This window comes from Meleagris gallopavo, chromosome 4, assembly GCF_905368555.1.
Source record: "Meleagris gallopavo chromosome 4, MGAL_WU_HG_1.1, whole genome shotgun sequence".
NCBI classification, from domain to species: domain Eukaryota; kingdom Metazoa; phylum Chordata; class Aves; order Galliformes; family Phasianidae; genus Meleagris; species Meleagris gallopavo.
Window position 1 is genome coordinate 23900503 of NC_139407.1, and position 24678 is coordinate 23925180.

Sequence of the window (24678 nt, forward strand, 5' to 3'; positions counted from 1 at the left end):
CAATAAATAGGTTCTGCAGTTTGCGCTGACTTCTGTTAAAAACTCTGTTGCAGGAAGATATGAATCTCTTCTCTGCTTCTTTCATTGCACTCTAACAATACCAATTCACTCCTTTAGAAGAACTTAAATAAAGAGTTCTTCAGTACTAAGTATTGCAAATTTGGATGCTCACAGAATATGTGCTTAGAAATCTCTAGACAATTTTCAATTTTAATTGAAAAATGGTTATTACATCTTTTATTTGTAATAGTAAAAGTGAAGAGAATTAAAAATTTCTAGTAAACTTGATCTGGTATTTATGTGAAAGCTGATTTGCATATTTCTACTTTATTTATAAATTTCTACTTTGTTTTATCTTTCTAAATCTTTATGAAAAACTTGTTATCACCTTCAGTATTATGCTTCGGTAAATACTTCTACAGTCTCCTTTAGTAGCTAAACTCATTCATTTCTTCTTGTAGCTGGAGAACGCATTCTCTTGCAGTAAATATCCAACTCTCCTCATTTCAGTGCAATTTGAAATTATTACTTCTCATCCTGTTCTTACTGACCTCAGACATCATTTTCACTATCAAATATTCTTAATTGATCTGCTTTATCATAGCATCGCAACTTCTAACCATTTTTATTTTATAAAAGGTTATTCATGGTTAAAAAAGTAAATAAAATAAAATTTTATTACATCTACTTTATTGGTTTGTATATATCTGCAAGGCATCAAAGAATCAAGAAATTGCATGCGTACATATATACATAGATTGTAACATCTAGATTTCTTTCTTACACACTTTCATATATATTCATATACACGTATATGTGTATATATATGCACATATATATACGTGTGTGTGTAGATATATATATATATATGTATGTGTGGATATATATGTGTGTGTGTGTGTGTGTGTGTATATATATATATATGTATGTATGTGTGTGTGTGTGTATATATATACGTGTGTGTGTATATATATCTATTCTGGTGATAGATAAATGCTCCAGAACATAAATATAGAGAGGCCAATTATTAGCTTATTGATGACTTTCTCTAAATGGAGATTTGTTTGTTCATTTTCATTTCTGTATAATTTTCTCAGATCTTTCTGTTGTTGCAGATGTAGTTATTGTTTTTAAAGTCTGCCACAGAATAAACTATTTATATTTATTGTGGTGACTAAAGATTTTATCAAAGTAGAACCCACTATTTTGTTTGCATTACTAATTTTTCTTTCAATAGTCAGTTGAAAACCTCATAATATCTTGAATAATTTTACTGTCTGCTTCTGAAAGCAATTTATTCAGCAAAATTAGTACAGTTTGTGTATGCAAGTTTTATTTTGGAAATCAGCTTTTATTTGTAATTAAATACTTCAAGGAGTACTTTTCTTTCTTCTCCGCTTGATGTATTACTGAATGGAAGCTGAGTGTTGAGTTCAGTCTGCTCAAGTTCCCTTTAGTAGTAAGAAGTTCAGGAATTCTGTTTAGAAAATAATAATGTCATCTAATTGAGCTGCATGTAAATGAAGTCTGAGTGAGACAGTGAATTTTTAGGAAGGTCTTATAATTGGTTTATTGGCACAATATTGATTTTCTGTATTAAAATTATCATCAATTATAGTAAGTATAGTAAGGATTATTCAGCTCTATTGTACATTATCTGAGGAAAATGAACTTTTGGCTAAGTGGGTATGGAAAAAGTTACACACTTTTTACAAAGTATGAATTTTGTTTCTTTAGACTTCTTCAATAAACTTCTTCACTAAACTACTATATAATTCCAGGAATGTCTTTGCGCTCATCCAAAGGGAATTAACTTGTTCCTTTTTTTATTTTTATAAATGCAGAGGCCTCAATTTTTTTTTTTTAAAGAGGCAGAATAATAAGAATGTAATATTGGCAAAACTTTCACACCGTGGTGTACTCAGAAGTTAGGTGCAATAGACTTGTGGTTAGCCTACATAATTATGCAGCTTCAAGTTATATGGGAAGGGAAGATGCATACTTTGTTCACAGGCAGAAATAATGAATTCTTCCTGTTGAAGAAGTTTCTTATGGAGAGAAATTAATACCTCTTAGTTTTCACTTCACTTTGTTAACTAAACCTGGTTAAACCAAGAAACTTGTTAGTTAAAGTAGTGGACAAAAATTAAGAAAAAAATGGAAAAATTTATTTAAAATATTTTTGACTTGCTGAATTTAGACCATCAAAAGTCAGAGTGAGAATATTTGTTCCAAATAAACAGCTCTACAAAAACAGGCATGAACAGAAAATTAGAACCACCAGGACTACAATTACCTATCTTTCATCTATGTCGTCCATTTAATTAGTGTTCACCTACAATTTGAAGAGAGCTTTACATCATATCTTTCAGATTGTCAAGTTGGGAATTCATGGGCAGAAACAGGGAAACATCCAGAATTAACAGGTCTGTGACAATTGCATGAGTCACATTTGAGCCAGAAACTGTTAAGTTAGACTAAGTGGGATGAAAATGTTACTCAGAAAGTAAGCTGCATTCTGTCACAGCCAAGACACAGCTTCTCTATACATACCTCCATCCTTGACACTAGACAAAAGGCTACTCAGTGAATTGTGGTAAGAATGATGGTCAGTACTGCCATATATGATCTGGAGTTAAAATCAAAAAGCATCACAAAAAAACCCCATTGAGTTATATATTCTGATGAGGGCAGGGAGATAACCTGACTGCTTAAATGCAATCCATTTAAGTAGAACAACTTAGTACTATGAAGGCAGGATATTAGCAGTATATTGATCAGAACTGTGGATAGAGTTGAAGAAAGTAGTGATTCGGAAGACAATTCAGAATTCCAGTTGAAAAATTCAATTGTTGTGATAAAGTTTTAACTGTGCTACTGTGTTATCCGTTGGTGTGGAAAGGTTAAAAGAGTAAGTAGGAACATGAAGGTCAATTCTTTCACATGATATTCATGGGACATTGCATCAGATCCTGTGTTTTACAGGGACATCAGAGCATTAGGAAAGGTAGTCAACAAGGCTAGTAAATAATAATCTGAGAAGTAGGGAAAATTCCTTACAGTAAGATGTTAAAAGTTTAATCTGCTTAGTTTATCAGAAAGAAGATTGAAAAGTTAACATGACTGAAGTGTTTGAGTACCTCAAAGGGGCAGAAAGCAGTGGACATTTATTCTAAGGAGAAAATGCAGAATAATTAATGAGAGAGGTAGAAAAATTCAAACCGGAATTTAGATGCACAGTTTGGATTGTAAAGTTAACTTAAGAGTATATGAAACTCTCACATCCAAGGTTATCTGAAAGAAAAAAATAGTAACATGTAAGGTATTGCTTTTCATGTATGCAGAGTTTCTTGAGAGAGAATGAAAAGAAATATGTAGAAGAGAGGGCTTATCTCAGAGTATACGTTCCAAGTCTCACACAGAAAACTTCAGATTGCCAAAAGACATGCTATAGACTTGAGGAGCTTAAGGAAGGGAAACAATGAGAGTAGTTCAAAGTAGAAAATGATGCCTTCTCATGGTTTTTCTATTCTGATGCTGGGTAATAGGCTTGCAGCTGTTGGTCCTATAGCCTGTAATCTGGGGTGTAGTTTAAATGGAGTAATGATGGCCTATTTTACTAATTTACTTTCACAGCTGGATATTTGACTTATCCAGCAGTTGTATGACACCACCTTCCTGCTTAGTACAAAGTTAAGCTCCAAAAAGTAAAATGCACTTGAGCTGCTCATAAACTACAGCCAGCTTAAAAATCAGAGATTGACCACAGCTAGAAAAAAAGAAGAGCTACTATTCTATCTGTGACATGCACCTGTACAGAGGAAAGAATTTTAAGCTAGATGATAACGTTGTCATGAAAGCAAAGGGATATGAAGTGGCCAGGGGTAAATTTAGATTATAAATTAAAAGTCTTTCAAACACTGAAACACTTCAGAAATAGCCCAGCAGTTTAAGCAGGGATACAAAAACCCTTTTCTTTTTTGAGATGGAGCTTGATAAGAATATCACAGTGCTCTGATATGTATGACATGCAGGTGATGGGACTCAGCTCTTTTCTAACCCCTCTACTGAGGATATGTAATTATTGATTCTTTTAATTTACTAAAATGATAACTAATTTAGTTAACATAGTTAAACAGCAAGAAAACTGACATCTACAGAATTTAAATAGAGTCCATATAGAAACTGACAATTTAGCAAGCAAAAGAAATATGGGTCATGAATTTGTGCTCCTGAAACTTCTATTTAAAGTAGGCATTTTTGTTAGAGAAAATCTTACCATCTCTCCCATTCCTCCAAAGCAAAATGGTTGAGAAAAACTCTGCAAAGAGAATTTCACAATCTCCAAGAATGTCTCCTCCTCAAAGGCTGTAAAAAGCAGACTGTCACTTTTCTATCTGCCACAAACTTGTGCATGTTTTTACATAAGCACAATGAAGGAAAGGAATTTTACAAATGAAATTGCTTTACAAACACACTTTATTTTAAGAGGTAAATATTCTCTTTCCTGTTGCTGCTACAGGTGGAAATGAGAGATGAATGAATCACATACTGTGCTGCAATTAGAATTTCTATTAGAAACTTCTCAAAGAGAAGTTACTAAGTCCAAGTTAGAGCAGTCCATAAATTTACCTAATTCTGAGAGCTGTCTTGAGTTTTACTATTCTCATGTTGAATTCAACAGATCAGTTTCTTCCATCCCTAACTAAACTTGCTATGTAGTTTATCTCGAAGATCACATCTTAATGCCAAGTTACAGTCAGTTTTGGCTTGCTGATTTCCAAATCTGATAATAAATCTTTCTTTCATCTCGAATACTGACCATCTTAGCCATCCAGTAAGGTAGAAATTTTGCACTTCATCTAGCAACACATACTACAGAGCTATTATATGATGCTTTGCATGTATTACAGTGGTCCAGTAGCAATTTTGTTTCATTGTTTAGTGTACTCTCTGAGACAGCAAATGTGGCCAAACCCCTGAAGCAATCCAATTTGTGTCTATGATCCATTCTTTTCAGGCATTGTTTAAATGTTTTTATTACACTTTTCATTAAATAGTTCTGCAGACAAGTTCAAGGAAATTAATTGAGTATGCATAACTACAACCAGACATTTTGTACTCAAATAAATCTCACAAACAGCAACACACAAAAGTATTTCAGTAAATAAATCTGAGTCAGTACTTATACAGAGATTTGACAGTAATAAATTAGGTTAGATTTATTAATCTCAAGAGTATGTCCTTTAATTCTTTACAGGTAAGTGATGGTGACTGAACTGATTAATTTTCAAATGAAAAGTATTCATGTTAACCATTTAATAAACAAGGTCTGCTAAAATAAAATTATCCACAAATAAGTAGCACCAATTATCTTCATATTGCATATTGAAAAGTGTGGTAGTAAGTTTTTCTACTAAGAAAACAGTTAAGCCCTCTTCTGTATATTAGGGATACTGAATAAGATTAATGAGAAATGTGAACATTATTTGAAGAAGTCAGAAGATTAAGGTTTTTATTTTTTTCAAAAAGGGAGTTTCTCTAATTATCTGATCTATTTGTGAAAGTTGATAAAGAATGAAAAAGGTCAGAGTTTATAGTAGCATAGTTTATATGTAGCAGAGTTTATATGTAGCATTTCCTTGTTATTTCAAGAGTGAACATGAACCTGATTTAAAAAAAAAAAAAAAAAAAGACATTCTGAGAGGAAAAAGTTGCAAAATGTGATAGCTTCACGCAAAATAAATAAATAAAATAAAATCCAAAACTCTGAAGGCCCCCAATCCCTCAAAATTAAAGTTTGTTTTGGTTCGAAAAACAAAAACAAACAAAAAAAAAAAAAAAAAACAAGCAAAAATAAAAACTATTTTCAATTTTAGAGAAGTATATAGATGTAAAGAAGAAAATGTTTGATTTCTGTGGATAAAACTGTTTCTAAAATTTTTCCTTTTTTTCTGCATAGCTTTTAATTAAAATATATTTGTAGCATAATAGACATGTTCTGTAGTGTGATGTGTTTAAATTTGCTACCTGAAGTAACTGATGAGAAGAGAAATGATTTTCAGAGAAATGATTTTCAGTGTTTGGGATTTTGACAGCAAATTTAAACTTTCAAAAGCTTTGGAGATGAGAACAAATATTGTGGAATGGATGCTGAGAAGGAGGTTAAATATGTTTAAAGCAAAAATTTTACTGCAGTTTTAAGAAGTATTTAAGCAATCTTTTCATTCTTCTGGCAATTATAATCCCTTAAAGAAAAAAGATAAACTTCTGTTGCTGGAGGCCACTCATTGACAATATTGGTTCACAAAAAGCCATGGCCATTTGAAAGCTATGAGAATCAAAGAATCACCAAGGTTGAGAAAGACCTTCAAGATCATCCAGTCCAACCATCCACCTGTAACCCCACTAAATCATGTCCCTTAGTACTACACCTACGTGTTTCTTGAACACCTCCAGGGATAGTAGCTCCAGCCCCTTCCTGGGCAACCTGTTCCAGTACCTGATCCCCCTTTCAGAGAATAAATTTTTCCTAATATCCTGAATTGCCATGATGCAAATTGAGCCTCTTCCCTCTGTTTTATTGCTAGTTATACAGGAGAAGAGGCCAATTCTCACCTTGCCATAATCTCCTTTCAGGGAGCTATGGAAAGAGACAAGTTCTCCCCCTGAGCCTCCTCTTCTCCAGACCGAACAATCCCAGTGCCCTCAGCCACTCTCCTTAAGACTTGTGCTGTTGAGAAGTGTCAGAGGATCATGGCTGCACAGATCTAGTTCTGAAAGAATCTGTAGTCACTGCTGTGCCTTTCCAGCCCACACAGTTTCTTCTGAGGGAAAAAGTAAGACTCAAAATTAGACTCCTGATGTAAATTATATTTTGAAAGTCTCAGTCTCTTTACATTACTTATACTTTGAGCCCAGGATAATTTGGATACATGAATTAGGTAACATGAATTAGGTTCCTGCTGTTAAAGGCTTGTGCAAGGAATTCTTCCTGTACCTACTTCTTACTATTTTAGCAATAAAAAAGAATTCTACTTGAGCTTTATTCATGAATGAATGAATTTAATCCTGAGGGACCAAGAAAAAAGAAAAGCAAGTTTCCACTAGTGAAAGAGTATGTGAACGAAGAGCATGACATATACTAAAACCAAAGATAGGAAATGAAGGAGAAAATTAAATTTGACATGATTCAAAAAGAGTGAGATTCTAGCTGTCTTTCTGTTCTGTTAGAACTGAAAATAAAGGATCTATAATACTAGCAATAGCAGGAAAGTATTGCTAATTAAAAATGACAATTCTTTCATTTGTGGTAGGTCATGAAGTCATCAACTTCTGATGCAATGGAAACACAGATTTTCATGTCCTGCAATGTTTTAAAGATTTTATTAGCTCAGATTGGAACACAGAACTCTTAAATTCTGTGTACCAGAGAAAGGACTGTCAGTTCCAATAACAGGAACAGAAGCAGTATCTCACCAACATTTTGAAGTGGTGATTTCTAACAAAAATTCTCAGAAGTTCAAATATTTTCTGTGACAGGTTAGATTCTCCTACAGATTTTTCACTCTTTTGGATTTTTTTTTTTTTTTTTGGTTACCCTTTTGTCCTCTTACTTTGAGTAAGTTCAAAAGGTCAGATTAATTTTTTTTTTTATATAACACTGCAGAGATAATTAGAGTCACAGCAGAAATCATTGGACATATTTTCAGAAAAAGTAACATTTATGTGCTGCAAAGAATGAGTTTTCATTTTTTAAAGAATGCTAATGATCCATTATTTATTATGATAGCCTTGGAAAGAAAAATAAATGAAAAATAAATAGGATTGCATCTCTATTATTAAAAATGTCTTTTGTTTCAAATTTGGAACATATTCATTTTTCTTGTTCTGTGACTGAAGCAATGTTGCATTTTAATGCTCTTTATAGTCTAGGCAACATTTACTTTTTGTTATGAAGTTTCTGATACCTTTACAGTGTCGTATCTCTTCCTGTTTTGCAGCTGACCATTGCTCTGCTGCTGCAGTCTTCCTCCAGCCCTGTTTGTCATAGAAGTGAGCTGACTGTATATATTAGAGCTTCTTTACAATATGTTTTAAAAAGATTTGGATTGCTGTAGTGTTTTTCAACTTAAACATTAAGGAGTTTCTAAGTTTAGGTCACTCAGACTCAATCTTCATTCTGCAAGTCCAAGGGCTTTGCAGTCTAGATGAGGCTCAATTTGGATACGCTTGTTCTTTTTTGTGACTCTATACATATGTTTAAGTGTAGTGATTGCTCCTGGCTCTGTCCTTCCCTGCCCCACTCCCCACTTTTGGAAAAACATGTATTTCTTTGAGTAAAGGAGGAAAACTGTTTTTCTTTCTTTTATCAGCACTCTTTATAATCCAATGGATATGGTTCTCCAACTTAATTAAGAAATGGATTTGATAAATGTTGTCTCTCTAATTTTGATCTCTAAGACAAGTTCATTGTTGCCAAACAACTGCAGCCATGCAGCATGTGGTTTTGCTTAACATATTTTATGAATTCTGGCTATATATTAAATATTTATTCCTAACTTTCCCAGAAGCATCATTTTCCTCAGTAATCTCATATATGTTGTTCAGTTTATTTTCATCAGTGATATAAATTTGGGTCCTATTTCTTAATTATTTTTAACCTCGTTTTTTGGGAATAAAAAGCTCATCAAGTATCTGCACAGAAAGCTGAAAAATATTCCAAATTCTGATATCTATAACTCTTCCACAGACCGACTGTATGGGTTGCATTTCTGGCAGCGTTAACTCCAAATTAAAGATAGATCCTTCAAAAATAAAAATATCTTTTGTTTTTCTTTGGCTGATTAATTTTTGTTTGAATGGATGGAATATATCTGAATATAGACATTGTTAATCCTCAGTCTACAGTAGTCTGAGCTTGCATTACTATCTCATTATAAAGACTAATTTGTCTATTAACTGAAGAATGGAAAAAAGTTATTGGTGTAATGGACAGCTTCCAAAAGTGCCAAGCAAAATAATTTCACAATTTTATCTTTCATAGCACTAGATATCCTTCTATAAATGCATGTCAGAGCTGAACAATTGCATTAATTTTTGTGATTAATGAATGATTCCTCTAGCTAACTGAACACATGCAAGAAATGATTGGCGTCTTTCATCTAATGAATAGTAATTCAATTGATATCAGTGAAGAAACAATAGATTAAAAGGTGAATTAAGTAAAAAGAAATTTTTGCCTAGCTAAATACTCTTAACTATTCTTTCTTAAAGCAAACTTTGTACAAACAAAGGACCAATCCATGACTACTGAAAGCAGAATACAGGTGTTTCTTTTATGTTTCTTCTCAAATAATTTTTTTAACTATTCACAAAAAAAAAAAAAATAAAAATCAAAGAAGTTCTTAAAATATAATGAAATGTGAAAAATATCAAAACTGATGAAAAAATTTATTTTGAATGAAATCTCCAGGATTCTTGGAGACTGAATCACAATTAAATTAAACACTTTTCCATTTGCCTTAGTAAAACTCTGCTTACAACAGCACAACAGTATTGTCCTGTATCTACAGCATATATCATTTGGCTCTTTTGAAGATGAGACTTTTTGTCCAAAATAAGTTTGATAAGATATAAGTTGTTACAGAATGCAGAGTATAGCTTAAAGAGTGACTCACCTTAGCACAAAGTGTTTCAACAGGCATGATAACTACAGACAAGAAAAAAATTAGCAATAAATACAACTCAGTTCTGTGTAAAATTCATTCCTAAATCAGTTCTTATGAAATTATTTATTTTGCTTAGTCAGCGAATTATGGTATAGATACTGTTATTACTATTGATTAAGGATTTCCAAGTAAGATGAAATATTACAGATGGAAAAATATGGTTTTATTATTTAAGTGTTTTACAGAAACATGTCTGTTTTAATGCTGTTTTAATGAAAAGCTGGAAGGTTTGCGTGGAACCTGGTTAGGTCTCTTGCTTATTTTCTCAGCAATAATCAATTTTCTAATGATGACAGGAAGTGAAATTGGGATCTCAGATTCTAATGTTCAAAAATCTCTCTCAACGTGACTCCTTTGGAATTGACAGAGACTTTTTTCCTGTATGCTGGAAACTAAAAACAGGCTATCTCCCTGTTTTCAGCTTAACATTTCCTCTATGCATAGGAAAAGCAATAAAATTATTTCAGATCTGTGGAAATTTCCATGAGACAGGAATTACAATGTTCAACGAGCATTGTTAATTTACATGAGATAAACAAATTAAGTATTCTTTTTCTTTTCATTAGTTCTATCTAGATCAACACTATAATAATTCAATATAAGACTTTCTTTAAGGCAGCAACAGAGTTGAGCTTCAGGGTGATGCTGAGAATGGCAGGATTCATGCTGCGTAATGACAGCGCCCAGTGTTTGTAATGCATGTACTGAAGCATATTCCTTACTGAATGAATCAGGAAAAATAATGTGAAGGTTAAAAAACAGTGCTGCTAGCCTTTCATATTTTTACCATAATTATCATGATTCACTACACTTACATATATTCTCTTACATACAGAATTTTCTTATGTATACAGTATTACCCTTACATACATAGTTTGTATTTGTATTTGCTACACTAGTCTTGTTTATGCCACATATTCAGTACCTGCTTGATTGTCATCTCAGTAGTCTTAAATTTCCTGTAAACAAATGGAAAAGTACCAGGTGAAAGAAAAAAAAAATACCAAATGCAGTCTAGTCTTATAGGAATAGCCACTTTTAAAAAGAATGAAAAAGACCATTCTGTTGACCATTACTTAGAGAAGTTATATTTTAGGGAATCTAATCAAATACATACACAGTGATTACAGAAAAAAATTTGATCACCCTTACATCCATCTGTGTACAGGATTAATAAGAACAATTTAAAACCTAGGTGAACACTTAGAGTTCACTTGCAGTGTTAAAATTTTGTAATAAGTTTTAGAGGTAAGATTTTAACATGTATGTTGAGAAACTGGATGCAAGTAGCTGTTTTAATTCCTGTTCTCTATTGTACCTTTTGTAATCATATATAACTGTCTCAGGTGGGTATATCCCATATTCATTTTATATAGAAGTCTGAAATATTGTGTTCAAAACAGTTGAGAGTCCTATCTTCAGTGTGCAAGAGAATGTTCTCCTATCTTCAAGGAGAACAGAAAATAATGTATTTCACTTAAACTCCTGCAATTTTTTCACTATAAACTATCTGATCTGATAGCATGAGATAGCAGAGAAACCATCATTCAGAAGCATATCCCTTCATGGAGGCATTTTACAGGTATTAGACAGAATTAACATCTGCCATAGAGTACATCATTTAGTTACATTTCAGCTATGTGAATCCAGTGCTTAGAATGCATGGCTAGAGTTGAGGTAGGCCACTGTCCCATTTAGGGACCACAGCCCCTAGTCAGTGTCCCATCCTAAGTTAGTATTTGGAGTTTAGAAGGTTGGCAGATAGCTTCCCAGCTTTAAAAGATGCATCTTTTACCCATGTAATACTGGTGGATTAGGATGGGATTTTTTTATGGCCATTCTTTCCAGGATCTGATATTATAAAGCTGTTAAGTGTTGCATATGTTATGTATATTTTATATAACATATAGATTTATGTAGTGTATAGAGTGATTTTCGTTATATCAATATCTCTTCATACAGCTAGAAAACAATATCTCACAGAGCAAATGACTTATTTCCTAAGAGGCAATTAAAATAATTTTCTTTCAGCAAAGTGCAGTAAAGCACTATTGATTACATAATTTTTACTTTTGACCTCAAAAATGAAAAAATTTACACTACCATTTTCAGAAAGTTACCGCTTTGTGACATTTATTTTATTTATCTAATAGGGCTCCCTTAGCCAGCAGATATGTTGCTAACTAAACTGGAAGTTTAGATGGTCGCTGCAGCTGAATAAATTTTAGCCTATATAAGCCCAGAGCATGGACCTCTTTGTGTGTTACTGAATTTAACAAATGATCGTGCATTTTTAAACTTTATGAAATTAAAAGCCTTTCGGGAACTAGATACAAGTTGTTTTTTTTTTTTTTTTTTTTTTTAACAATCAAAGCCCACTGTATCCCATTACAAAGCAACTTCTCACACCAAAAAAAAAAAAAAAAAAAAAAAAGTCACTAAATCCGTAGGCTCTACAGTCATCCATTAAAATGTAATAATATATTTTTTTTTTTTAAAAACAACCTTTTAAAGAATCGTGCTGACGTAACTATATTTACGCAGTGGTTAGTCATGAAAATTAAAGTTGGTTGAAGGTGATTGTATTAAAAATTGTATAGATTTCTAAAGAGCCAATCTAATAGAAAAATCAGCTTGGAAACAATATGTTCTGGTACCTCCAGAGCCTTGGAACATTAGAGCTGATATTTTGGTTCTCATTAGGTTCGTTTTTTACCTTTCAAGATTCTGTAAGAGAATTCATATTCTATATGAAACTAGAGGTAAGGTCTATGCAGGGTAGGGTTTTATGCAAGCTATACATAGTTTGTAAAGCCTTGAACAACAGTGAAGTCTGTAGCACCTTCTAATATATTAATCAAAGATGGAGTGCAACAAAGGGTAAAATCTTAAAACAGTAAGTTATATAGTTAAACTCCATCTTGAATTTTTAATCAGGCAGAGGGAAAAACTGCCCTGCTCTTTTAAATGACATAGCTATACTCATTTTGCTTATGATACTCTTCCTAAATTAGTTTTATCTCCAAGAGTGACATAAAGATTAATAGCAACTCACAGCCCCACAGTTTAGAAAAATTTAGTACTCCCATGTTTGCTTTCTAATTACTTTATTGTTTCACAAAATTAATTTTAAAGTGTAGTCAATTAGCTCTGGGGGGTCTTCAACTTTTTTACATTTTCTCAAAACTGTTTCCCTTGGAAAATGCATTTAGCTAGTTCATGTCACCAAATACAAACTTCAGTAAAGACAATATTGAAAAGGACTGATCTTCTTAAAGGAAGTGGGGAATTCCTGCTTGGAAATTACCCCAATTCTCTCTGTCCCTTTTCATTTTGTACATCTGCTATAGAGCTAGAGGGACAACAGGATAATGTGTGGTGCAGGAAAATTATATAGGAAGCTTTTATTATGTTAAAAAATCTGTTGAAGTGTGGACCAAGCATTACCCTGCTTGCTGCTGAATAATGTTGGAACAACTCACTAGCTAGTTGGCCGGGAGAGTAATACCAAAATATATTCTTTTATTACTTCACATCATGCCATGCTGTCTACTTTTGTACGCTTTCCCTTCATTCCTTCTATTATTACTAGTTAGCATTTATATTAACACATCACCTAAAGACATCAGTTGGGAAGGATCTTATTGCTTCAGCAGTCAGAACAAATAATGAATTGTAATTCCTGCTAGGAAAAAAAAAAAAACCCACAATTTCAAAGACTTCCCCCTTCTTTTCTCTCTACATTATTGTGCAGACTCTTCATCTTCCTGATGTTGCTCTTACTCTCATGCCTTAGTCCTGCGTTCTTGTTACATACAGTTTCTGGCTATGTCTTTCCCTGCCTTCTGAGATATTCCCTTTCTTCTGTAACTAATATTTGTCCTTGAGAGGGTGCCTTTTATTTGGTCTCTTCACAATGCTCATGTATCAGAGACAGTAAAACTTTCTTATAGTTTGTCTGCCTCTACTGATTCTTCCAGTATCATAAAGATCCCTAGGAAAAGCAATAAAAAGAAGATTCAGCATCACACAGAAGGGCTCTTTATTGCTCACTATTAGAGAAAAGCTGATTTACTGGGATCATTTGCTATAGGTATTATTATATAATACTCAGTAAGGTCATTTGAAGCTTGTATTATAAATCTGTTAAAATAAGAAGCTCTAATCTTATAAAAATTTTCATTTTCTGTAATTGTCACAGTAGGATAGCTGGACAAGACTAATCTGATGGAGGAGCTATTACATTTTTCATCACACTGAAGCACAGCACAGCACTCATCTCAAAATATTACTAGCTTTCAGTTGTTGTTAGCATCATTTGGCTTGTAATGAGTTAGGAGAGGCTGGAAAGTAAGAAAATGTCAGTAGCGTAGTAAGAATTGAAAGACTCATGTTCATAATTGAAATTGTTTTGTTATTCAATTATATATTCTTACAGCTAATTGTGTTTTACCTCAAAACTCTTCATGCTTTTCTTTCTTAATGTTATAAACATGATAATCATTTAGGAAAATAATTGTTTTCTTATAGAAATTAAGAATAGATAGTAAAAGTGCTGATCAAATTCATTCTAGTGTCAAAACTCATTCAGTTCAAAGGGGCTTCAGTGTTTTCACCTACGTATTTGAAATATACAGAATTTGAATTCTGTAGTCTTGCTCACAGATAAAACCCTTCTGTGTCCAAGTTTTAGAAAGTGCAGTGCCTCCCTATGTGTTTATCCTGCAAGGGAATACCAGGGCTCTCCTCCTGACATTTTATAAGGGCCATGACCACATTGCCTTCCTACCAAGAGTCTGGCTACCTGGGCTTAGTGCCAGCTCTGATAATGCAGAAGCCCAGTTTTATCAGAGCTTTTTGATAAAAACTGTGAGAAACCTCAGGAGCTGTTCGTTTCTTTTTTGTTCTTTCTGTTTTTTGTTTGTTTCTTTTCTGTTTGGTTTTTTTTTTATGTTTTTTTTTTGTTTGTTTGTTTTTCCCTATCAGGGATGCTGGAGAATAGCTCTTGGTCTCTGCTCAGGCCAACTGGGTACACCTGCACCAAGCCTTGTACCTTCCTAGTTCTCATTTGCTGACCTGACTTTTTGGCTTGACCTTGAACTTACCTCATCATTGTGGACATGGCTTGGTAATCCAAAGTGTTGTGTAGACAGGATCTGCTCTGTTCTAGTGCTGGTTCTGTGGAACTGCAAACCTTATTCATAGAAGCCAGCTCCTGTCTGACTTGCTGTGATTCTGAACTCGGTGTTCACCTTCCCTTCTCTTGCTGCTTTCTGACATGCATCAGGTCTTTTTCATTAGGATATGGAGTCTGATCTATTCCACAGAAACTTTTCAAATTGAGTCAGGACTGCTAAGGAAAGGTCCTGTGACTCAGTGCTCTCATTATTTTTTTCCACACTCTATTTTATTCACATCCTGATTTTATTTCTTGAATACTATGGTTGATACAACACTTAACATCTTAATAAACTATTGAAATCTTATTAGAGCATCAGGAAAATCTAAGATGTTAATGATGCTAATTCAAATTTAATAATTCTTTGGTGTTGTGTCTCTTTCATTATTTGCATAAGAGAGGAACTGATGCTAGCTTAAAAGACATTGACTTGTGCTTCTTAAAGCTACTCATCTGAAATCAATTTGCAATGCAATGCAAGAATAATTTCAAAATCAGTTAACTATGAGCTCAGACATGCCCCAGAGTTAGGATCCATGGAGATTTTTTTTTAAACAAGAATCTGGCTTCGAAGTACAATTAACTGTCTCTATCTATGATACTGTTTCTTCCAACAAAAGGCCAATGGGGCAGTGAGAAGAACAAGAGGCAATAACATAACCAAGCATGATTCCTAGTCTCTGCTAATGTGGTTATCTAAAAAACATAGAGGCAATCTATTTTGCATTTCCATACCTTCTTTATTGCTACCATTTTCCCCATTTACAGGTCTATATACAAAATGCATATACTGTACTCTTAAAGTAGAAAACTTAAAGAAAAAATTGCTGGCAAGTCCATGATGGTGTAGTTCTAAGCCCATGCAAGTTGGAGAGCTGTCATAAACCTCCTTAGCTCACAAATATGATCTTTATATGACTTTACAAATGCCTTGCTTTCAGCGTGACCCCTTGGAATCCAGGCAAATGTAGAGGAATCTGTGCTTACTTTATTACTTCAATGAAAACTCAGAGGTATATTCAGTCTTAGATGTAACTAAGATGTCAAACTCTGTCTTAGAAATGTTTATTTTCCTTGTTTGGTAGTGAATTACAGTTATTACTTCGGCTCCATTATTCTTTTTTCCCTTAATTTCTCACCTTAATTTTTTACCTCTCTACCCACATTTTAATGTAGCACTGCACTTGGCCTGACATTAATTAATAATTTTTTGTTTGTTTGTAGTCTGATGATAGCTTTTCTCCCAGTCCTCAAATGTAACAGCGAAAACATAATCGAATGTTATTTGCTTAAATTCTTGTTTTCCTTATATATAATGTATTGTTGTATTATTAGCATGTTATTAATCTAATCTATTAATAAGTATGTTATTAATCTAAAACTATTATGAATTACATTTAATGACTTTCTATCTTTCTGGAACGTCTTTCAGAAATCAAATTAATAATTACAAAGGCCAAAATATATTTTGTTTTAGTCACTCCAATCTGATAAACTTTTAAATATGAAATGAAAAATGAATTATTGCAAAAAAGAAAAATCTGTTGCCGTTTCCTCTTGTAAAGTGAGCAAATCCAGAGACCTTGCTCATTAAAGTAGAATGCCCATAGTGAGAAAATCCTTTTTGTTTTCACCTACACTGAACATAAAACTGAACAACTAGCTTCATAGGCATAGTATTTAAACAGTCACTTTACCCAGCTTCACATTCATTGGGCAAGAATTGAAAGTTTTTCCTCATATGTTTCCATTAGAGTTCTCTCTCATACAGCTTTTAATGCTTGTTAACAAAGGGCAGAAATGTTTCAGTGCTGTACAGTGAGTGTAAGAGAAGATATGTTATTTTTTCCATAGTGTTTGAAGAAGTCAAAAACTTAAGACTTGGTTTTTCCTAGGAATTCCTGGCAGATCCATGTAGGCACTAAGGCTGGATGTTCCGTGCCTTATAGTGGAATCGGTGTCCTAGTGTTCCCCGTTCCCTTTGCTCTGATGTACATCAGCTCACAAGGCTTAAATTGGAAGAAAACTGGAATTAAAAGCTTGGGAATACTGTAGCCTTTAATGTTTTAACCTTTGTGTGTGTGTTTGCGTGTATGCGCGCGTATACCCCTTTTTCTATTTTAAAGCAATCTGTCTTGGGCATGAAGGAGACTCCTGTGGATCTTAATGAAGTGACTTGGGGTTCTCAGGTCCTATTGCGTGACCAGCAGTCTCTGTATTGAGAGACTGAGCAGCTTTCTGAAGTCTTTCTCAGACACTATATGAAAGAATCCGTATGCACAGGTACATCTATATTATTTAAATAATATAATTAGAAAAAATATTCACTATGAGCATGTTGAAACAAAATTATGTTAACAGTATTGTTTGCTTTGCCTACACAAGGGTTTGGTTATCTACTTTGAATGTTAAATTTTCAGTGCAACTGGAAAAGTTAAACTATCATATACATGTATTTACTATTTCCTCCAAATGTCAATTAATCCCATCCCATGTGACCCAATTTCTTAAAATCTCTTCCTTTATGCAAAATCACACACACACATACAAACATATTAGGGACTGTTTATATTATGCATGTTCACACAAAACAGATAATTAAGAACCTGTCAGGCACTACACACTACATTTAAATTTGTAGTTTAAACCCCTTAAATCTATAATTCACAAATTCTCTTTGGACAACCCCTTTTCAAATTTAAGTTTCTCTATTTATTTTTTGTAAAATAACAACGTGGTACGTAAAAATAATCTGTCAGTGTTGTAAAATATGCCATGATCTATTTATTTTTATCCAGTACTACAGCTGTTTGTTGATAACAAGCCCTGTTAACTCACCATCAGCACTGAATATGTGATAACACAGATGTCTGCTTCTTGGTATATAGGATTTTGCTAAGATTCCCTACACCTTTTGAGTAGATGGAGGACTCAAATTTATTGTAGCCTGATATCACCACACTTCCAGAACTATGTATCAAAAGAAAATGTCCATTGATATCATAAAATTAGTTTAGCGAGTGAAAGCATGCTGGGCAGAAAGTGGAGAAAAGCCTTATGAACCTAAATCTTCTACATGGCTCATAATTAATGGATAGATGATTATCGTTTGTAATACACATCCAAGATTATCAGTGTAGTAGAGCAAATGCCTTCTGTCTTGAGTAAAATCCCATAGATCACATTCTCTGTTCACTCAGCTCTCACTTCTATTTCTGGATAGGACTTTTTTTGACCTACAGCAGACCATGAATTTCTTCTTACTGAAAAAGAACTGGTAGCAATAGATCTCATCTATATGTTTGCATCCCTGATTACCTTCTGAAACTTCTATGCGTGGACAATTTGCACGTGAAGAATTTTCAGAATCAATAGCGCTACAGTTCCTGCTAAACACAGTGATAAAATTCCTGGGCAAAACAGGGAGTCCCTACCTGTGAACAGGCAAAGGAAATACGGAGCCCTTGTTTTCCCCAACGCTAATCAAATTCAATGCAGTGCAATACTATTCGCGAGACACAGACCCCATGCACGTAGTTCTCGTGCCCAGAGTGCAGCTGCTGCCGCTAGTAGTGGTGAGGAGAGACAGCGACAAGCATTCCACCGCGAGAGAAAAGCGACACGGAGAAAGACGCTCACCTGAGCAGCACCGCAGCTTCCCACAAATAGAAGCCCGAGACAGCAGCGCGGAGGTACCTCAGCCGTGCCATGCTGTTCGGAGCCGCCGAGGAGCCCTGGAGCGCGCGTGTCCGCGGCATCGACGCGGCGAGCTCGGCCGCGGCGGGCGGCACTCCGGGACCCTGGAGAGCTCCGGCGGCCCCGCGCCCGCCGCCCGTCTAGCGCCCGGCGGCGCCCCGCGCCCTCCCGCTGTGCCCCGCCGCTCCGTCCCCGCCGCTCCGCATGGCAGCCGAGCAGGAGCCTAATCCCAGGAGCGGCGGTGGCGCCGAACCGCGGCGGCGGCGGGAGCCCACCTCCCCGTCCGCCTGCCTCTGGCGCCTGCCAACAGCCGGCGCCCCGCCGCCGGCCGCATCCCGGGTGCGTGGGGCCCCGTGGACCCGGCGGAGGTGGGGCGGGCGGGAGCGGGGTGGGGGCTGGCCCTCGTCTTCCCCCCCTCCGAGCGCGCCGCCTCCGCGGAAGCCAACTGGGAAGAAGCGGGCACGGCGGCGGGGAGGGAGCCCCGCGGGGTCTACCTGGAAAGGGAGATGGCCTCGCCATAGGTTGGGGCTGCGGACTGTGCTCGGAACAGCCCCTGCCCCGTTGCGCTCCCTCCTGTGGGTTGTGGGGTGATGCTTGCACGCGGGAGCTGGGGGTATTCACAGAGCCTTGAGTCTGTGAAAGGGCTGGGGAATGGCGTGTGTGTGGTGGGTACTCCGCTGTGCCTGCTGAGCTGTTGGCATGCTTTTCTTATGAAATTAAAGGGGGAAAGCCTTTCGTATTTCAGACTTTTATTTTGCAACTGCAGTGCCGATGGACTTCAGAAAAGTATTGTCCTATTCCAATCATTAGCAAAAAGAGATGATCTAGTAACATATAGCAGTCTAATAGTCAAATCCAAACAATTTCAGTTATTAAAGCCAGGAGCTGCTTGCATTAGAAAAGAATAAAGATTTATAAGCTTATACTGATAAATATTGAGAAAATCTGCATGGTTTGTCCATGAGGGAAGATAAAAAATGTATGAGGAAGGCTATACCTGTAAGGAGAAGATAAGGAAAGTATGCTTGAGAGTGTAGATTGGGAATACTCTTTAATAAGGAGCCTTTAAGGACCTACACATAACACTGAAGAACCAGTGGAAGGAGAAATCTGGAGCAGTTTAGGGACAGCCTCTGCACATGTGAAATGTATATGGCTGGACATAATCTCTCTGTCTGCCTAAATGTAATCCAGTGGCTTCCTTTTTCCTGTAGTCACTGATTAGTAACTAGACAGCAGCCCAACTACTTGTGCAGCTCTACTACCTACACGGATTCATTGGCAACCACATGATTGTCTCAGGCCAGAGTTTTACTTACACCATGAGAAAGCCACAGGAAACTCAAGTGCTGAAGAAGGGAGATAATGTAGAAAAAAAGCAAAGCTTCAGCAAGATTAGACACAAGAAGTAGGATAGAAGAAACTGAAATTTGATGGAAATATAATAAACTCATTACAGAAGATGGAAATACAAAGTGTAATATAGAGCAATATTTTTATATAGAATAAGAAAAAAAAACATAAAAAGGTGGACTAAAGGTCATGAAGTAAAATAAGAAACAGAGTGGGTATTTTGTTTGTTTGTTTGCTTGGGGTGGGGTATTTGCATTCCTTTTATTTATGCTTAGAGTGTGTGCCAGATACAGACATTTTTCATCAGAAATCTTTAGAGACGAATATTGTCTCTTCTGCTTCAGAAAAAATTCCTAATAGTTTTCAACTCAGATCTTAATTTAGGTTTTCTATTTTCCCAATATCCTTAGTTTTCCTTCTTCAAAGCTATTCAAGCAGACGTCACTAAATTATAGCTCTTCCTTACTTTTTAAATTTAGTTTGGCTTTCTTTGTTGATACCATTCAAGTGCATGGCTAAGAAAGATAATAGAATTTCTCTAATCAATTTTCTTTGTTCCCAGAGTTGTTTTGTTTTGTTTTGTTTTGTTTTTTAAGTAGTGTTTACATACTCTTTATATTCAGTACTCTAAGTTTCTAGATCCACTTTGGAAAAAGTTTTTCTTTTGTTCCTGGTCTTACTCTGGCATTGATGACAACAGCAGTCATGAAAAGAAGCTGTTCAAACCCTTAACAGTGGCGATCAAAATATGGAATGCCTTTACTTGCTCAAAGACATCTTCTCAAAGTATGCACTCTTCAGAGTCACTGTAGAGTACTTTGTGTGTTCAGAACAGTTGACTCTTTTCTTTCCCTTTTGATTGGTATTTAGTGAGGTTGTTCCTCAAGGCTGTTTGTGCATTGCATACTTCAGCAGTGAATTGATTTTACATTTCAGTCATTTGCACTGAGGCAAGAGGCCTTTACTGGTGATGCAAGTAGTTCATGCTACCCACATGAATTCTCCAGTTCTCCAACAAGAGCAGTTCTATGAATTATAAATACAGGCCATCCTTCAGATATGTCAAGTTCAAACTTCTTGAAATCTCTGTGGGAAAAACTCATGCTTGTGCTTTAAGTAGCAACTTTTCTGTTGCATCATTTTGTTCTTCAAAATACAAATATGGTCTTCAAGCTTTAGAAAATTACCATATAAGTAGTGCTGGATAATAAAATTCTCAATTCTCTGTGTATTCAAACAGTTCTCCAATAACATTAAAAGTTCCAGTTCAACAAAACACTCAAGTGCATACCATTGACTTCAATGAGATTAGTGAGTCTAGTAGCATATTCTGTATTTAATCATAAGCTTTGATAAAATATTACCTGATTTTTTTAAGTGTTTTAACTCGCTATTGTTTTAAAGACGATCTTTTCATTCCTTCCATATTACTACTGGAAAATTTGACTACTATTATACAAAGCAGAATACATGGCTGTGTCCAATCTAGAAGATTGTAATGGTATTTCTAGATACTTCTGTTAGATGTGGAATACCGAAAGATTTGAACACTCGTTTTAAAAATAGTGTGACCGTGATATTACCCTATCTCCAGTGCTAATATTATTTCTCTCTAGCTGCCTCATATATCTGGATAACAATGTCATAAAATATTGTTCTTCATTCACAACAATTTATCTGGTGCATATGTGCCATATATTTATAAAGCCGAGCTCTGTAATTCACTTTTAGTAGCACTGGAAGTTAATTAAGTACGTTCTTTATGACTGGAAAACAGTAGTATGTCAAAATGAAAACTTATCACCAAAATATGTTAATTCACATCAACCTATGATTCTCCTCGCAATCAGCAACATGTATAGTGGCTACTCTTTCTCTAGTGCAAAGTATGTAGGTATGTTTAAAAGAAAAACATTTGTATTTATGAGCTTCAGATTTCTTCAGAAGCGGTAGCCTAAAAGTCAATGATGATTTAATGTTGCTGGATGTAACAACCCTGATGTGTATCATTACAGCAGATCATTTGGTGGTGGTGATTTCTTTTGTGTTTTTTTTGTTTTGTTTTGTTTTGTTTTGTTTTGTTTTGTTTTGTTTTTGCCTTGGAAGTGGGATACTTGAAAAACTTTCTGTATTTGGATCTAACAAAACATAAGCATTGGTCAATTTTGTAGAATAACTTACTTTAATAACATGCAATTTATACAACTGAATGCAAGATCATGCAGCTATTCAACAGTAATCATACCGAGAAGTTAATGTGCAGATATAGATTGAGGGATTACTGAATGTACTTTTTTTGGTGTGACAAAGTCATTGTAGAAAATATGTTAAGACAAATTAGTTGCAGCACTATTCATCAGAAATTATTATCATTGGATTATGTCCATTCCTGCAATATGTTACAGTTCATAATGTTTAAATAATCATTCTGTAAGAAGGATGCTAATAAACTTGAAAGGTTTCTGAAAAGAGCTAAAAGAATACTACAATTTGGAATAGATTTCTTACATAAAATTAAAGCAGTTCAGTCTGTTTAAATCAGGAAGGTTGAGATGCACTTTATACACTTGTATGAAAGATTGTGAGGTGAAGGTAATTCTTTAAGCAAGTAGAGATGGCAAATTAGCAAGACTTGAAACTGACACTATGCATATAATTTAAATAATAATTTAAGAAATATCACTTTGGAGAAAATAAAAGCTTAAACAGCTAAAGAGGGAGCAGAGCTGATCACTATTTATGGTCTTTAAATCCAGGTCAACTGTAAGTTCTGGATTTGATCCAGAAGCCACTGGGTAAAATTTGATGAGTCTTGTGATTCAGTAGCTCAAACCACATGATGGTTGCAGTGTTAAAACATGACTCTATAAAACCACAATGTTTTGTCATGACATATTCAGCTAGAAAGTTAAAGGTACTTATGTTCTTAGAAAAGTGAAAAATCGACCTTATCAACATTGAATTGCTTCTGAAGTGGCAACACTGAAAGAGAAATACATCATAATGGTAAGGTATACAGCTCTTGTGTGCAGTCTTTACCACACTTGTATTGCCAGTTTGTACATTCCAACATTTTAAGAAGGTGTTATGATGGGATATGACATCACTGTTGTTTTAGATCCTGGCTTTACAGAGACATGTTTGATTATGTTAATTAATCTGGCTTTCTCAGTACACAGGATTCCCCAGGATGTAACTCATTCAACTGTGAAACCCCAGAGGCTTTGACCTATTATCAAACATAAAACTACAAACAGAACAGTGTTTTTTGTTGTTGTGTTTCTGAGAACCACAACCTTAAAATAGAAAGGACAGCCTTAAACTACAATAGTAATTGTCACTAAAAAGAAAAATAGTTGTTTGCTCTACCTCAGTAAGTATCTAAATACTTAGCAACACATTCTACTCTCTGAAAATAAAGTGAAGAGTCTATATAGGAGCAATTGCCAGTTTTCTCTGTTAGAAATATAGGTGCTCGCCACAAGGATGAAACATAACATTCTTCAAGATGTCTTAGCTCAAGAGCCAGACTTGAGCTAACAAAAATGAGCAAAATTTTTGTCTGATTTGCTTAATTGTTGGCTGCTGCATTTATCTTCTTCATACATGCAAAGAAATTGTTACTTAATAGTTAATTGAATCATTATATTAATTAATTTAAATAATCAAAGATAAGTTCAGATAATTTTCCCTCTCAAACACTTATGCACATCTTAAGCATTAATTCTCTTGTGCAAATGGAGTTGCCCAGATTCATTGACAACTGATGTTCCTCTGTCCGTGATGTTCTTTAGATCTGTGCTAAATGATAGAAGAATCAAATCTCTGATGGGATAACAGTAGTAACAGAAATTAAAATGCTAATAAATGATCTGTATTTTACTTTCATTATTAGAGCTCATCCACTGTTAATGAGCGGTATATTTTAGGGTAATAATGTATAATATGTAAATATCAAATGTATATATAGCAGAATGTGGAAAATCAGCACATGGAGAACAGATAGGAAACTGCAAGCAAAAAGCCCACATTCTTGTAATTAACATTTATATATGTAAAAATACTACTCTGAAATTGTCTGATATCTAAATACAGCATTATTATTAAATATTAGTCACCGTAATTAGAACACTGTCATAACAAATGTGCATATGTATGCATTGTATATGCATATGACTAAGCAAGGTTATATATAGAATGCAAAATTTGTACTCCACAGGCAACACTGAAAAAAAATATTGAGGAATGGGTGAAATGTTTATATTCAGCATAGTATGTTAGAGTAGAATCTGATCTTTTCTTTGTTTGCTTGTAAACATAGAATTTGTGTTAGATAACAGTCAATGGAAAATGAGCATTTTCTTTCTGTATTCCAAAAAGAATGGAACAAATAGTGATCTGAAAGATGCAGAAATGTCTGTGAATCATTATACACAGAGTCCTGTCAAAATCGAAAAGATTTTCAAATTTCATACATTTCATTTTGTTTATTAGCTCAATTTATCAGTCAAGGCTTCAATCCCTCAAATACTGTGTTTAGCTCAAAGCAAGTTAGCTGTTCTGCTGGAGTCAGCAGCCTTATTAGTATTTTGGTGGTACAAGCCTCAGGGGAGACAGTGCTTACTAGGTAGAGTGCTCCTTTTTTTTCTAGGTAATTACTCATTATGATCATAGCAGGACAATGCTTAGATATCCAGAGTGGCCTGCCATTTTCCCAAC

At 34.8% G+C, this 24678-nt stretch overlaps 1 protein-coding gene across 1 annotated transcript in view; it reads right to left on the minus strand.

Moving 5' to 3' along the window:
• Positions 1-18668, minus strand: part of GLRA3 (glycine receptor alpha 3) — a 72401-nt gene extending 53733 nt beyond the window's left edge. Inside the window, exon 1 of the mRNA XM_085221912.1 lies at positions 18550-18668. Coding sequence (XP_085078038.1) covers positions 18550-18668 — 119 coding nt within the window. The remainder of the gene's footprint in view (positions 1-18549) is intronic.
• Between the last annotated feature and the right edge of the window lie 6010 nt (positions 18669-24678).